The 12591-nt window shown below is 39.4% G+C and overlaps 1 protein-coding gene and 2 long non-coding RNA genes across 4 annotated transcripts; 1 reads left to right on the forward strand and 2 right to left on the reverse strand.

Moving 5' to 3' along the window:
• Positions 1-3172: 3172 nt before the first annotated feature.
• Positions 3173-6598, reverse strand: LOC127771528 (uncharacterized). Its single transcript, XR_008017170.1, has 3 exons — positions 6480-6598; positions 4502-4597; positions 3173-3331 (listed from the first exon to the last, which is right to left on the reverse strand). It is a non-coding gene; the product is annotated as an uncharacterized LOC127771528 (long non-coding RNA).
• Positions 5421-8827, forward strand: LOC127771527 (uncharacterized). 2 transcript variants are annotated; one of them, XM_052297447.1, is made up of 6 exons: positions 5421-5715; positions 6503-6662; positions 6747-7412; positions 7530-7995; positions 8129-8210; positions 8358-8827. In XM_052297447.1, the coding sequence occupies exons 1-6, from the start codon at positions 5686-5688 to the stop codon at positions 8571-8573; spliced, it is 1620 nt and encodes a 539-aa protein (XP_052153407.1). In that variant the 5' UTR covers positions 5421-5685; the 3' UTR covers positions 8574-8827. The 2 variants fall into 2 exon arrangements, with proteins under 2 accessions (XP_052153407.1, XP_052153408.1); XM_052297448.1 differs by having other exon boundaries at positions 5423-5715; positions 6750-7412.
• LOC127771529 (uncharacterized) lies at positions 7260-10720 on the reverse strand. Its single transcript, XR_008017171.1, has 4 exons — positions 10543-10720; positions 9461-9548; positions 7497-7697; positions 7260-7395 (listed from the first exon to the last, which is right to left on the reverse strand). It is a non-coding gene; the product is annotated as an uncharacterized LOC127771529 (long non-coding RNA).
• Between the last annotated feature and the right edge of the window lie 1871 nt (positions 10721-12591).

A 12591-nucleotide genomic window follows, 5' to 3' on the forward strand; every position in this document is an offset into this window, starting at 1 on the left:
GGAGCATGGTGTTGCTCCTGCATTAAGATACTCCCTCAGTTGTTCCATATTATAAATTGTTTGATTATTTTCTTAATCAGTTCTTTATAATTAGCAAGTATGGGGGAAAATATAATAACATTTTCAATACAAAACAAATGTATTATCAAAATATATTCAATGCTAAACTTAATGAAACTAATTTGGTATTATAGATATTGCTAATTTTTCTATAAAACCATACTCGCCTGTTCAGATTGAAAAGAGCAATCGTTTTTCTTTGTACCCGGTCAGCATCGACGACACATGTTATTAAGGATCGAAGAACTACATAAAAGGGTATTTTGATATTGCACCTCTGTCCATAAAAAGTTCGGTACTACGATCAAGTGCGACATTGACACAAATATTTCTTTCGTGGAAAGTTGGTGCAAACAATCTGCAATGGCGTTGGGTATAAGACATTGACATTTCTTCCGCTGCAAAATTCCGAGGTAAGTCAATTCGATTTTTTCAGGGGTACTATATAAATGTACCTAGAGCCTCTTTTGTTTAGGATTAGGCTTTTAAGTTAGCTTATTGATTTATATGATTTATAAGCCTATTGATTTAATATCCTAAATTTAGTGGTGGAATCATATCTCTAACTCATATAAGCCAAAAAGAACCGAACTTCTCCAACCTAACTGATTTATAACCTGGTGGATTTAATGTTCTAATGCACTCCCTCTATTTTAATTTGTATATCGCTTTGACTTTTTTCGCTTATATTTTTTATATAACTAAGTCTATAAAAAATATAACAATATTTTTAATATGAAACAAACATATTATTAAAATATATTAAATATTATTTTTTTATAAAAGATAATGTTATAGATTTGTTAAATTTTATACAAATTTAGTTAAACTTAAAAGATATTTGATTAGAAATAAAGTTAAACGGAGTTCTAATATGAAACGGAGAGAGTAGTTATGAAAAAGTTATTGCTTACCTGTTCTTCGGTGTACCTGTAATCCTGTTTGTCGTGCTATTAACTATATTATATTTCATGGACAATTCCTCGAAACATAAATCACTAGTAGGTCAGCACTATCGCAGTACAGACAAATAGTTTGACAATGCGGGCTAAAGCTCTCATTGTTTGCGTTTTTTTTTAAAGAAAAAACATTGTTTGCTTGTTGACTTATTACCATTGTAGGCTGTGTTTAGATCCAAAATTTAGATCCAAACTTCAGTCCTTTTCCATCACATCAACCTGTCATACACACACAACTTTTCAGTCACATCATCTCCAATTTCAAACAAAATCTAAACTTTGAATCCAACTAAACACAGCTGTAGCTAAAATTCAAATCTTGAAGTCTAATTTTCAGGTTGATTTCAGGATTGCAGGTGCGCTCAACACCTGCGCCCTACGGGTTCTATATTTCCCATTTTTCTGGAAAACAAATGAAAACAAATCTTTTAGATTGGGTTGAATCTAATCTAATCTAAGCTATTCATCAACCTTTCTTGTTCGGCAAGTAGTACTCAGTAGAATCTATTCTTGGAGGCCCGCTTGTCGCATCAAGTATGTGATCCCAATCCATTACTATCACCCGTTCCAGTTTGCTGCTTTGCTAGTGTCAAGGACGCTCTCTGGAACTGATAATCCTCATGATGAAACATGCCTACTCAGATGCGCATAATCCCCTACATGTGGGCTACAATTTTCCAAAATTTCCAAAGCGTGATAGGATATAATACCCTGGATATTACTGTTCCCATTTGGTTTTTTTTTTTTATATAATCTTTCGCATCAGATACAAGAACAACGAGACACTGACCGAGAAATGTCTGAATATTAACGCACCCAGCTACTACTACCTGCCGAGGTTTTTGATTGGAAAATGCACGCACAGCAATCTGCCGCACCGGTACCTGTCGGATTAGGTGAGCTGAACGTGTTGGTGTCAGTGGCAGCCTAGATCTGCTCGTTTCCCTTTGTTTAGCCTGTCAAAACGATCTAAAGTTCGGTCTTTTGGAAATTAAGCTCAGGTTAGATCGAATAGTGCCAGCTCTTTTTGACCCAGAAGTTAAAAAAAAAAAGGGAGGAAAGTCCACAGTGCCGAATTAGGCTCAACAAAAGATTTTTTAGGTAAAACTTCTATATTTATATCATTAACAGTTTAAAAGATAGGGCTGGAAAATAGACTAGGATAAAAGTTAGTTCAAAGGTATGGATAATTGGGTAGTTCCATGGGCTAGATTTTGATGGGCTGTAAAGCCCATCCGGCCTAACACGGAGTAACATAATACATCCCCAGAAGTACGAGACGCACCTGACATTTCTTAGTCGGTGGGGTCCCGCATGTAAATTTGCGCCGTAGCCTGAACATTGGCTCTCGAGTCCAGACCTCCAGCCTGAACATTGGCGTAGAGTAGAGTAGTAAGGATTTGTAGTGTGTGTTCTACTCCTCCAAATCCGTCATACATATACAGAAGAATATTCTTTTGAAACAAATTTGATGGATAATCTAAGTTTGTTCAGATGTTCGCGTACTAAAAAAAAACCATGCTGCAGCGCAAATGCGCGATGCTCGCCAACATGAAGGGCCATCTGCCCATCTTCAGCGAGGCTTTCCGTTCAGCCCAAGCACTGCAGACGAAATTGTAGCCAGGGTCGTCAGAGCCGCGCATGGGAATAGAATCCTGAGAAGATGAAGCCGCCAAAACGCAGCTCATCATCGTCACCGATCCACCATCCTACCTTTGCTGCCGTAGCTGACTATAGCTGCTGCTGCTGCCCCTCTCCTCTGAAAAAGCCCCCTGCTCTTGCCATCCTCCATCCATTGCTGCAACTTTTTTCACCTTCCCTCCCCAGCTCGTCCTCCTCCCACGAGATGCTCTCTGCTTTTCAGTTTTTAGCCATGCCTGTCACTTGTGCGAGAGCACATGGTTAGTCAGACAGAGAGAGGGTGAGTCAGCAGTAAGTAGTATGGGTAACAAAAATGCCCAGAAGGCTTTCATCGAGAGCAGCATGAATGCAACAGGGGCAGCAGTCGATGATAGATCCACAGGAAAAGGTTCCAATCCTTGGACTATCATGCCTGATTGGCTATCCTATCTTGAAAGTTAACTCTTGAAAGTTACGGCAGTAACGAAGAAGTAACAAACAGGGTCAGACAGACAGGGATAGCTGCTTGCCTGCTACTGCATCACATGTCAAGTTCGCAAGCGTCACAGCACACCAGAGACACGTGGAGCCCCATCCCGGGGTAAAGGGCAGCTGGTATGTTCCTGTCCTCTTCTACAGCACGGCTCACACTTGTTCTGATGATGCAGCAAAGACTGCAACTGCAAGAAGAGCTGGAATAATGGCACGGCATGCATTATTAGGGAGTCGGTTTCTGTGCCTACAAAATTATCAGCCGTACTCTCTAATAAAGGGAAATAAAATTCTATCACGGCTGTGGCATATCTAGTCAATCCAAAAGTATGTTCAGATTTATAGTAATAGGATATATCACATTCGGTACAGGTTGGTTTTTTATGGGACGGATAGAGTATTTACTGATGGCAGTAGAAAGACAGTGCTGTTTTGAATAGAAAAGATTCTGTCTAGGCAAATTACAGCCTGATATCTACTGGTCAGAGAGGAATTCCTCAAACTAAGAGCCCCTTTTGTCTAATTGTTCTAACGGTCTCTACTCTCTAGCCATATGCAAAGGCCTGTGCTGTACACGTACAGTGTACTACCACAGTCTAGGCGCTATTTGCAGAGAAAATGTGCCGCTCACTTTTGCCTCGAGGACCGTGCACTCTATAGACAATACTTTCTCTCTAACCATGGATTTGTACATCAAACAATCATTTGTGGTCCATTAATTCCCAGGTGTACAAACTGGTACATTTTGCTGCAAACAATTAGGTGTGCTACAATAACAAGATTATTTATGAAATACACTATACAATCATGAAATGTCACACTGTTGGGTATACTTCCATGTGGCTGGAACAAACAAGACAACTACTGCCAAAAATCTTGACAACTAAACTAACTTTGACCCTTTTTTTTCTTTTCAGGAGCCTTGTTCATGGTATTTTCTTAGGGGTATTCATAGTATATTGAAAACAAGTAAATTGTAAGATCAATCATCAGTGCATTTGACCAATCACCTATGAATGATGGACCATCACCGTGTGTGTTTTTTCACTTCTCCGTGTAACCCCCCCCCCCCCCCCCCCGACCACGTCAGCGGGTAATAGTTGTACAAGTCGTTTTTTTCTGTTAATATATCGACCTGCATGGCTTTTACGTGTTTAAAAAAATGATGGACCATAAACATGATGTGTGGCACATCAAACTGTTTTGTAAGTACTCATGCTGATGCTGGCCAGCTCCTTGGCCATAAAAATTGGACCACACAGGTTTTAAGGCTACCAGCAAAGATGATGAAGCTCATAAATGGACCATAAGAGCGCAGCACACCAAATCGAAACCAATTCAATGAGCTATACAGTTGTGCAGTTGTGCACCTGTACAGTTGTGCACCTGTACTCCAGAGCCCAAGCTCCAATCGCTCACATGTCCAAATTTTGCTCCAAGTACACGGCGAATCCAAATGTATGAACCTTGGCAAGGTCAGAGAATCAAAAGTGAGAGCAGCAATGGCAGCAATAACCAACTAGTACTAGAGTACGTACGATTGTATGAAGTATATGAACGCATGGTCAAATTTTGCAAACGGTGAGAAGCAGGAAGGTGACAAAAGTATATTCATACCGGTGACGACATCTTACATCTTAGCCCAACCTCGTGACACTGGGATTTGGGATAGGGCGACGTTGGGTGAGTGCATGATGACACGAGATGGGCCGGTGAAAAGGCCAAGAGATTGGAGCAATAAATAAAATCTTTGCAGGGACACTGAGTCACTGACGCAGAAAGATGTGGCGGTGCAGTAGCAGCCGTCCCCCATCTCTGAGAGGAGTGTGTGAGCTGCTAGTGAAGAGTTGGTGGGTCTGAATGCTTGGATAGGGTTCCAGTCCAGCCTTGGGACCTCTGTTTGACCACCCCCAGTTTATACAACCAAAAGGGGAGTGGTAGCATTAGTTTGGAGCTTTGGAGTTTGGGGTGTTTAGGGTGCACACATCTCGAGAAATAGCTAGGTTTATTTTACTGTTGTGTTTACTATACTGCCTGTCGTAAAAGGGAACTTTGTGTAATAAAAGGGTCATGTGATTTAACAAAGAGAGATCTGTAAAGACTAAAAAAGAGGATGGGACTCTTTTTCTGTCTAGAACAAAAGGTCGTCATGGTATGTTGGTGCAAGCCCTATTTGTGACTGGGTGAATTTCTACTGTAGTACTTGCAACCTGCTTTGTGTTTACCCATTGATGAATAGGCAAAGCATACTACTATAAATACTTTCTAACAAAGGGTTTTGGAAAGAAAATGCGACTGGCCAGAGAAACTGGCTTGTGGACGACTCATGAGTCATGTCTAAAGAACTTACCTAAATGACACGACCTGACAGCGTGCTAACAGATCTCTCTTCTTATTAGCTATGCCAGTCCAAATGCTCTAGTGTTCAGTGTTCTCTTCTCCCCCTCACTCTCTCTTGTCTCACTCCCCCCTCCTTCCCCAGTCCCTCCATCTCACTCTCACCCACCAGAGTACCAGAGAAGCAGAGACTCAGAGAGGGAGAGAAAGAGCAAGAATGGAGTATGAAAGGATTCACAAGGTTCAGGTATGAGCTCTACCGAAAGCCATTGCAGTAGTTCGTTTTAGCCGAGCTCTTCATTACTGGTTGCTCGATTCCTCCACACTTCATTTTAGTCACTCACAAGTGACTCTTCTTAAATCCCTTAATTGACATTTCCCATTGATTTCATGAAAGATTTCGTTTTCTTGATATAGTCACTCTTGACTCATTTCTAATTTATTTTCTATTCTTTGTTTCTTCAGAAATTATATTTCGGCATGCCCATTTTGGCTGCACACCATTTAGAAATGTTGTATTTCGATTCAAACTACTGTCTTAAAGTTCTAAGAAGATAGTGTTGAAATAAGACGGCTTGGGTATAAAATTAGAAAATAATTGAAGGATAGTACATTTTAGGTCAGGAGGGTAATATATGTTCTCACTGAAAGCGAAGCTAACGAAGTTTGTTTCTACAGAAAAAAAAAATCTCTTCACTTAGGTAGTGCAAAACCTCATTCTGAAGAATTTAGCGTTGAATACATTGTAAATGGGACTTCTTCATTATTCACTTTTGAGAAAAATATCCTTACAAGTTACAAGTTGTTCCAGACCAGAGTAAAAGTAGCAACAAATTGAACCTTCTACTAACTTCTCAGAAATGATTAAAATCTTGGCAAGATACAGGTGTTTTCTGTTAGCGGTTCTAACTTCTAAAGAATTCTACAAGTCTTTTCTGCAATCACCAATTTTAAGTTTTATTTGAGATACGGTACTTTGAAGTAATAGAACTTCCATGGAGAAAGACTTACTGTCTGCTTTGTTGTTCCTGTAGGCAGGTGCACTTTCTCCTACAAAGCTAAGGATGAAGCTTCTGGGAACTCACAATCGTGTGAGGGTCATCAGCAACAGCTCATCACGGACATCACCTTCGAAGAACACTGAACCATCGCAAGCACAGAACAGACTATTAGTTTGTGATGTTCTTGAAGAAGGTACAGACATACACATACTCCTAGTTGTTCAGGAACTTATATTTTACTGATCAAGTCAATCACACAGCTATCTTGCTCTTCTAGCAGTTTCAGGCAGCTCTGATGGATCCAAATGCTCCTCAGCAATCAACAAAACTGAAGCTTTAGAGAAGGATCTACCATTGGACATCAACAAGGTTGAGGACATGACCAAAAGTTCAGTTCAGCAACCTGCATCTAGCAACTCAAGCATGATACATCCAGTTCGAACCATAGAAGAAGAGAGTAATGACTGTGATAGTGGTATTGACAATGCTAGTACCAGTAGTTTCGAGTTCCATGGAGGAGAGAAAACAGCAGCGCAAAATCCAACATCAGGATATTTCTCGAGACAGACTTCCTCCAAGTGGAATGATGCTGAGAAATGGATTGTTAATAAGCAAAATGTTCAACAAAATATCTCTAAGGGTGCACCACAGAACCAGAGTGCACAACAGATGAATTCAGCTGCAGGCAGGGGTTTTATTGTGCCCAAAATTTCAAACCGAAACACAATTCCTCGCCCCATGCAGAACATGAAAAGACCGAGTCCAGCTTCTTCCGCTTCTCGAAGCATATTAGAGAGGTTATCTTTTGGTTCACATCAACCAAAGTTGGTTAGGCATGCAGATGTCTGTACAGTTAATAATGCTGGTGTCACCTCAGAGTATCAAACAAAGGCAACCGATAACGGTTCATCAATTGAAATGAGGCCCTACAAAGATCCCAAAGGTAACCTTTTCACTTTATAAGTCAGAGATTATCAAAGTATAATGCACTGTGAGCAAATGAACTTTAACTGTTAAATTTGTTTACCTTCAAAACTCTTATAAGAATTATTGCATGCAGCTATTCCTGCAGTTCATTCGGTGTCCGTGAGAGATGTGGGCACAGAAATGACTCCCATACCGAGTCAGGATCCTTCAAGGACTGGAACTCCACTTGGATCAATGACACCAACTCGTAGCCCAAATTGCTCTATACCATCAACTCCAAATTGCTCTATACCATCAACTCCTGTAGGAGGACGGTCAACAGCATCACCAGGAGATGACAACACAGATGGACCATATTTCAACAGAAAAGGTGGCACAAATGAAATATCAGACGATGAAATGAGATTGAAGACAAGGAAAGAAATTGCCGCCCTGGGTATACAACTAGGAAAGATGAACATTGCTACATGGGCTAGCAAAGAGGAGCTAGAACTAGTCTCTGCATCCCCAAGCATTGCTGATTTGGAGCGGATGAAGAAAGAATATGCAGCTCGTGCAGCAGCATATGAAGAAGCAGAAAATTTTAAGCATACGGCAAGGTATTATTCAACCAGAAAATTACATATATTTCCTATTAGTTTCTTGCACTAATGACTTGCAAAGGGAAATAGATAGAATTGAATATTTTTCACATCGGCTTTGTTCCATTTTATCAAAAACTATATTTCTCAGATTCAAGAAGGAAGAGTTGAAGATTGAAGCATGGGAGAGCCTTCAAAAAGCAAAAATAGAATCTGAAATGAAGAGAATAGAGGTGCATCCATGCTTTGTATTTTCCTCCTTCGTGTACTTAAATTATTCACACCAGCACAATACATTTCTCAAATGTTCAATAATCTTACACGGGTTTTTTACTCTTACAATGCTAGTTGTTTTATTAAAACCCAAGTCATTGTGGCAGGAACATGCAGAGAAATTGCGAAGCAAAGCCATGGCGAAGATGGCTGAAAAGCTAGAAATGACACGGCGTTTAGCTGAAGAGAAACGAGCCTCAGCCAATGCAAGGATGAACCAACAAGCAGCAAAGGCGGTTCACAAGGCTGAGCTGATTCGCCAGACAGGACGAGTTCCAGGGTCATGTATCCTATGCTGCAGTGGTTGCTTCTGTCAACACTAGTGTATGCTTGACAATTAGGGAGTTAAATATGGTCGTGAAAAATCTAAACCCCATGTTCTATAATCAGCATTCCTTGGTTTTAGTATGGAAAGGAATGTCTGATACTTTGATTAGGTATTCAGATGTACAAATTCTTGCTTGTCATAAAAGTCAATCCAATGCTTACATTTGCTTGGTCGGCTACTCGGTTAAAGAACACTTGGTTGTTGCTCAACGAATTGAATCATTGGAAAATGACGAGCATTTCTTGACTATGTTTGGGTGAAACCATAATAGTGTGGCTGTATTGACAAAAAAAAAAAAAAAAGCATGTCCAAGACTAGTGGGTTTTTTAGCAGGGTTGACAGAAAGATTGTACAGCGCTCAATCCTATCAAGATTTGGAGAAGAGCTTAGAGCCTAATTGATTGTTTCTCAACCATGTTTTCAGGACTAAGATTGATCTCTTTTTACTTCATATCAACAATGCTTCAGTAGTTCAGTGAATATATGACAAACCAAGTCAGATGTCATGACATGTTCCTTATATCTAGTTATCAGGATGACCTCCAGTTTTGTACTGCCTCAAGGTCTGGACATAACCATTGGTTGCTCGACCAACAGCATGTACCACGGCAGAGAATGCCTGGTTGACTACAAGAAGTGAAGACTCAGATCCGTGTTTCTCTCCTGTACTAGCTCTACACTGTTCAATGGTCTCGGGATGCAGTGTATCATAAGTACCATATAATGCAACAACAGTGAAATTGCAAATGTCCTTGGTGAAATCAGAGAATGCATGGACCAGCAGGCAACAAACCAACAAGTGACAAGAAAAAGTGCCAGAAAATGGACTCGCTTTGGTGTCAGCTAAGACTTCAAGTGATGAATAATTGCAAATCACCGTACCTTCGCAGTCCATGTGACCAAGTTCCAACCAAGTAGTCAGTACCCAGTAGATATACAGTTGACATTCCACTTCGTACTTCATCATGTACTGCAGAAGCAGCTGAAACAAATCAGTATAGAATCTCTCAAGATTCCAATAGTATAGCTACATATTCCACAATAATTATATGTGTTGACAAAGTAAAGTCCTTATGCCAGCACCAAGGAGGTGTACTGTGATACGCCTCATCATCCATGATCCATCAAGTTAAGATTGCATTGTGATAGAAACATGAAACAACTAACGGTATTCATGCGATGCATTCACAATTCCACTTCCATTCTACCATTGACAGTGTCACAGTGATCCAATGTTAGCGAAATGGTAGAAGTGGGGAGAGGTACTGTTCCAATCTGAAACCCCAAATGCAAATACAAGCCCTAATCTCTTTGGCTACCAGAACAGTTATCTCTGCTACACAATATACAATTGTGAACATGCAATTTATTTTGAGAGTACTCAAGGAGCGCATCTTTTGCATTAAGAGGAATAAAAGGTTATTTACAGGACAACAAAACAAAAGGAAGCACGGGACAGGGACAGGGAAGACTCTTGAGGAACATGCAATTTAAATTGATTGTAAATAATGAATTACAGCAATAATTTGGCAGAAATCCTAATTTGAATAACCATTTCTGACTGCCCTAATACGCTGAATTCTAAGTAAACATGGCAATAAGTCGAATCCTCCCATCCTAGCATGCAAATTAAGCACATGAGCCAACCAATGTTAAGAAACAAACAGCGCATTAGCCATAGCAACGTATACTGATCTCAGTTTCCAACAAACTAGCGCACATGCCGCGCATCACCTCCACGCCAGATTTTTCCGCTGCACTTGCTCCGATCACTTATGGAGTTTGTGGAGGCACGAATCATCACAATCTAGTGAGATGCTTTACGAAATCACGGGAAACAGTGTAGATCGCAAATCAAATAACACCACTACACCAGCACGGCGCGGTTTCGACACAGAAGCATCCACCAATGGCAATCCGCACGCATGAACCGACGAAGCGGCTCGAAGGACAGCGATTATTACCTGGATTCGAGCGGATATGAGGTGTTTCAGATGCATTTTTAGTAGAACCCGCTCGATTTGGGGTTTTGGGGGTGGACGCGCGACGCGACGCGAGTCTGCGAGGAGAGGAATAGGCGGTCGTCTGGAAATATCGCTGCCGCTGTTGGTTCGAACATTTGGGGAACTCCTCGCGCCGCAGGATATATGCTGTGCCTGTGAACTCCCTCCGTGTTATAAGTTATATAAAAGGTTTAAGAGAGAAGCAGCGGGCTATATTTGTAGCCAGCTGTAATATGGACTCCAACACGCAGTGGCTGTATGACAGGTGGGACCATATATTAATAGTATAGAAAGGAACTATTGCATGAATTGGCTATTAGACTGGCTATAGATATATTGGACCTAGTAGTGGACTACACTATTATTAAACTTGCTCTAAAAAACAAAGCTAAGATTAGATGTGACATATATTCTACATATGTCGAAAAAACAAACCTAGAATCAGATGTGACAATTCTATATATGTCCAGATTTATAGTATTTGAATGTGTTATATCCGGTACTAGGTTGTTTTTTATGGGACGGATAGAGTAGTGCAGTGCAGTGCGCTGGTGTTTTTTTAAAGACTTTTGTGGTGTTTTTTTAAAAGACTTTTGGAGGTGCGCATGCACTTCACAATTACCAGCATATTTATAACAATATTTTTTTAAAACACAATTCAGCTTATATACACATACATACTTATCCTAATCCAAATGAGCACACGTATACCCTGTCCTTATAAATATATTTTAAAACTGAACTGGTATATTTTTAGATTGTAAATTTAACCAAAGCATACGTAGTTTTATGAAATTTACTAATAATAATGATGAAGAAGAAGAATCTGAGTAAGTACGTGTTTAGATTTGTAGCTAAAATTAGTTTCTTTTACAGTAGTATTTCACAGTTCACACCATTGAAAGCGTACTTTAATCACTTCGCTAAGGTCATGAACTTGTATTTTGCCGCTACAGATGGTATATATAGGCTATCTTCGTTTATAAGCGTATTTAGGCTGAGTTCTTATACATGTTCCCAACCTCCACGTTCATACTTCCTAAACTACTAAACAATATTTTTTTAAAAAATAAAATATAGGCAAGTTGTTGCAAAAAAAACATATTAATTTATATTTCAATTTTTAAAGCTTAATATTTGATCAACCATACTCTCATGAGCCATCCCCTTTTTCATGCGGAGGGAGATAGTTCCCAACCGACAGCAGCGAACACGCACTTAGGGTGTGTTTGATAGTAGCGATTGGGCACTTTTTTTCTTTACGAAAAACAGAGTGATGGATTAGCGCATGACTAATTAAGTATTAGCTTTTTAAAAATAAATTAATATGTTTTAAAATATTTTTTACAAAATATTATTTAATAATCTAGGAAGCGTGTGGCGTGAAAAATAAGGGAGTAAAAGTTGGTAGTGCATAACACTTAATAACATTGACCGAATTGATCACAGATTGCATAAAAATATTAAATATTAAATAAGAAAAATGAGAAAAAATATGGACATTATCTATTAAAATCCAGTGGAGGCATTTTTTTTTATTGATATACAAGCGATTAGTTTTCGATATGTAACATATTCCTAGCTAACAAATGAACATGATGACGCGGAAAGACAAAATAACCAATGATCATGGCTATCGTCGTGCTCCTACTCCTTCCGTCTCATTTTAGGTGGAAATGTGGGTCTCCGTGTCTAATGTTTAACTGTCCGCTTTATTTAAAAAATTTATAAAAAAAATTAAAAATTAAGTCACGCATAAAAAAATATTTATGTTTTATTTTTAATAATAATAAAATACTAGCTATAAAAATTTTTTAAATAAAATGGACGGTCAAACGTTATTCACAGAAATCCACGACGACACTTGAAATGGGACGGAGGGAGTACATCAATTCGACTTTTTGAAATTTTCACGAAAAGACAAGACCTGACTTGAAAAATAGATGACTATATAAAGAGGGCAACGAAATTCATCAACTGCAATTTGTGCAAATACACAGTCACACTCAT

The sequence above is a fragment of the Oryza glaberrima genome, chromosome 4 (assembly GCF_000147395.1).
Source record: "Oryza glaberrima chromosome 4, OglaRS2, whole genome shotgun sequence".
In the NCBI taxonomy this organism is placed as follows: Eukaryota; Viridiplantae; Streptophyta; class Magnoliopsida; order Poales; family Poaceae; genus Oryza; species Oryza glaberrima.

What these genes read in the sequence shown, in the direction of transcription:
- LOC127771527 (XM_052297447.1), top strand. Translation starts at nt 5,686, where the DNA reads ATGGAGTATGAAAGGATTCACAAGGTTCAG. An exon ending in TTGTGATGTTCTTGAAGAAG is followed by an intron (nt 6,663 to 6,746) that starts GTACAGACATAC and finishes TTGCTCTTCTAG; the next exon opens with CAGTTTCAGGCAGCTCTGAT. An exon ending in CTGAAATGAAGAGAATAGAG is followed by an intron (nt 8,211 to 8,357) that starts GTGCATCCATGC and finishes TCATTGTGGCAG; the next exon opens with GAACATGCAGAGAAATTGCG.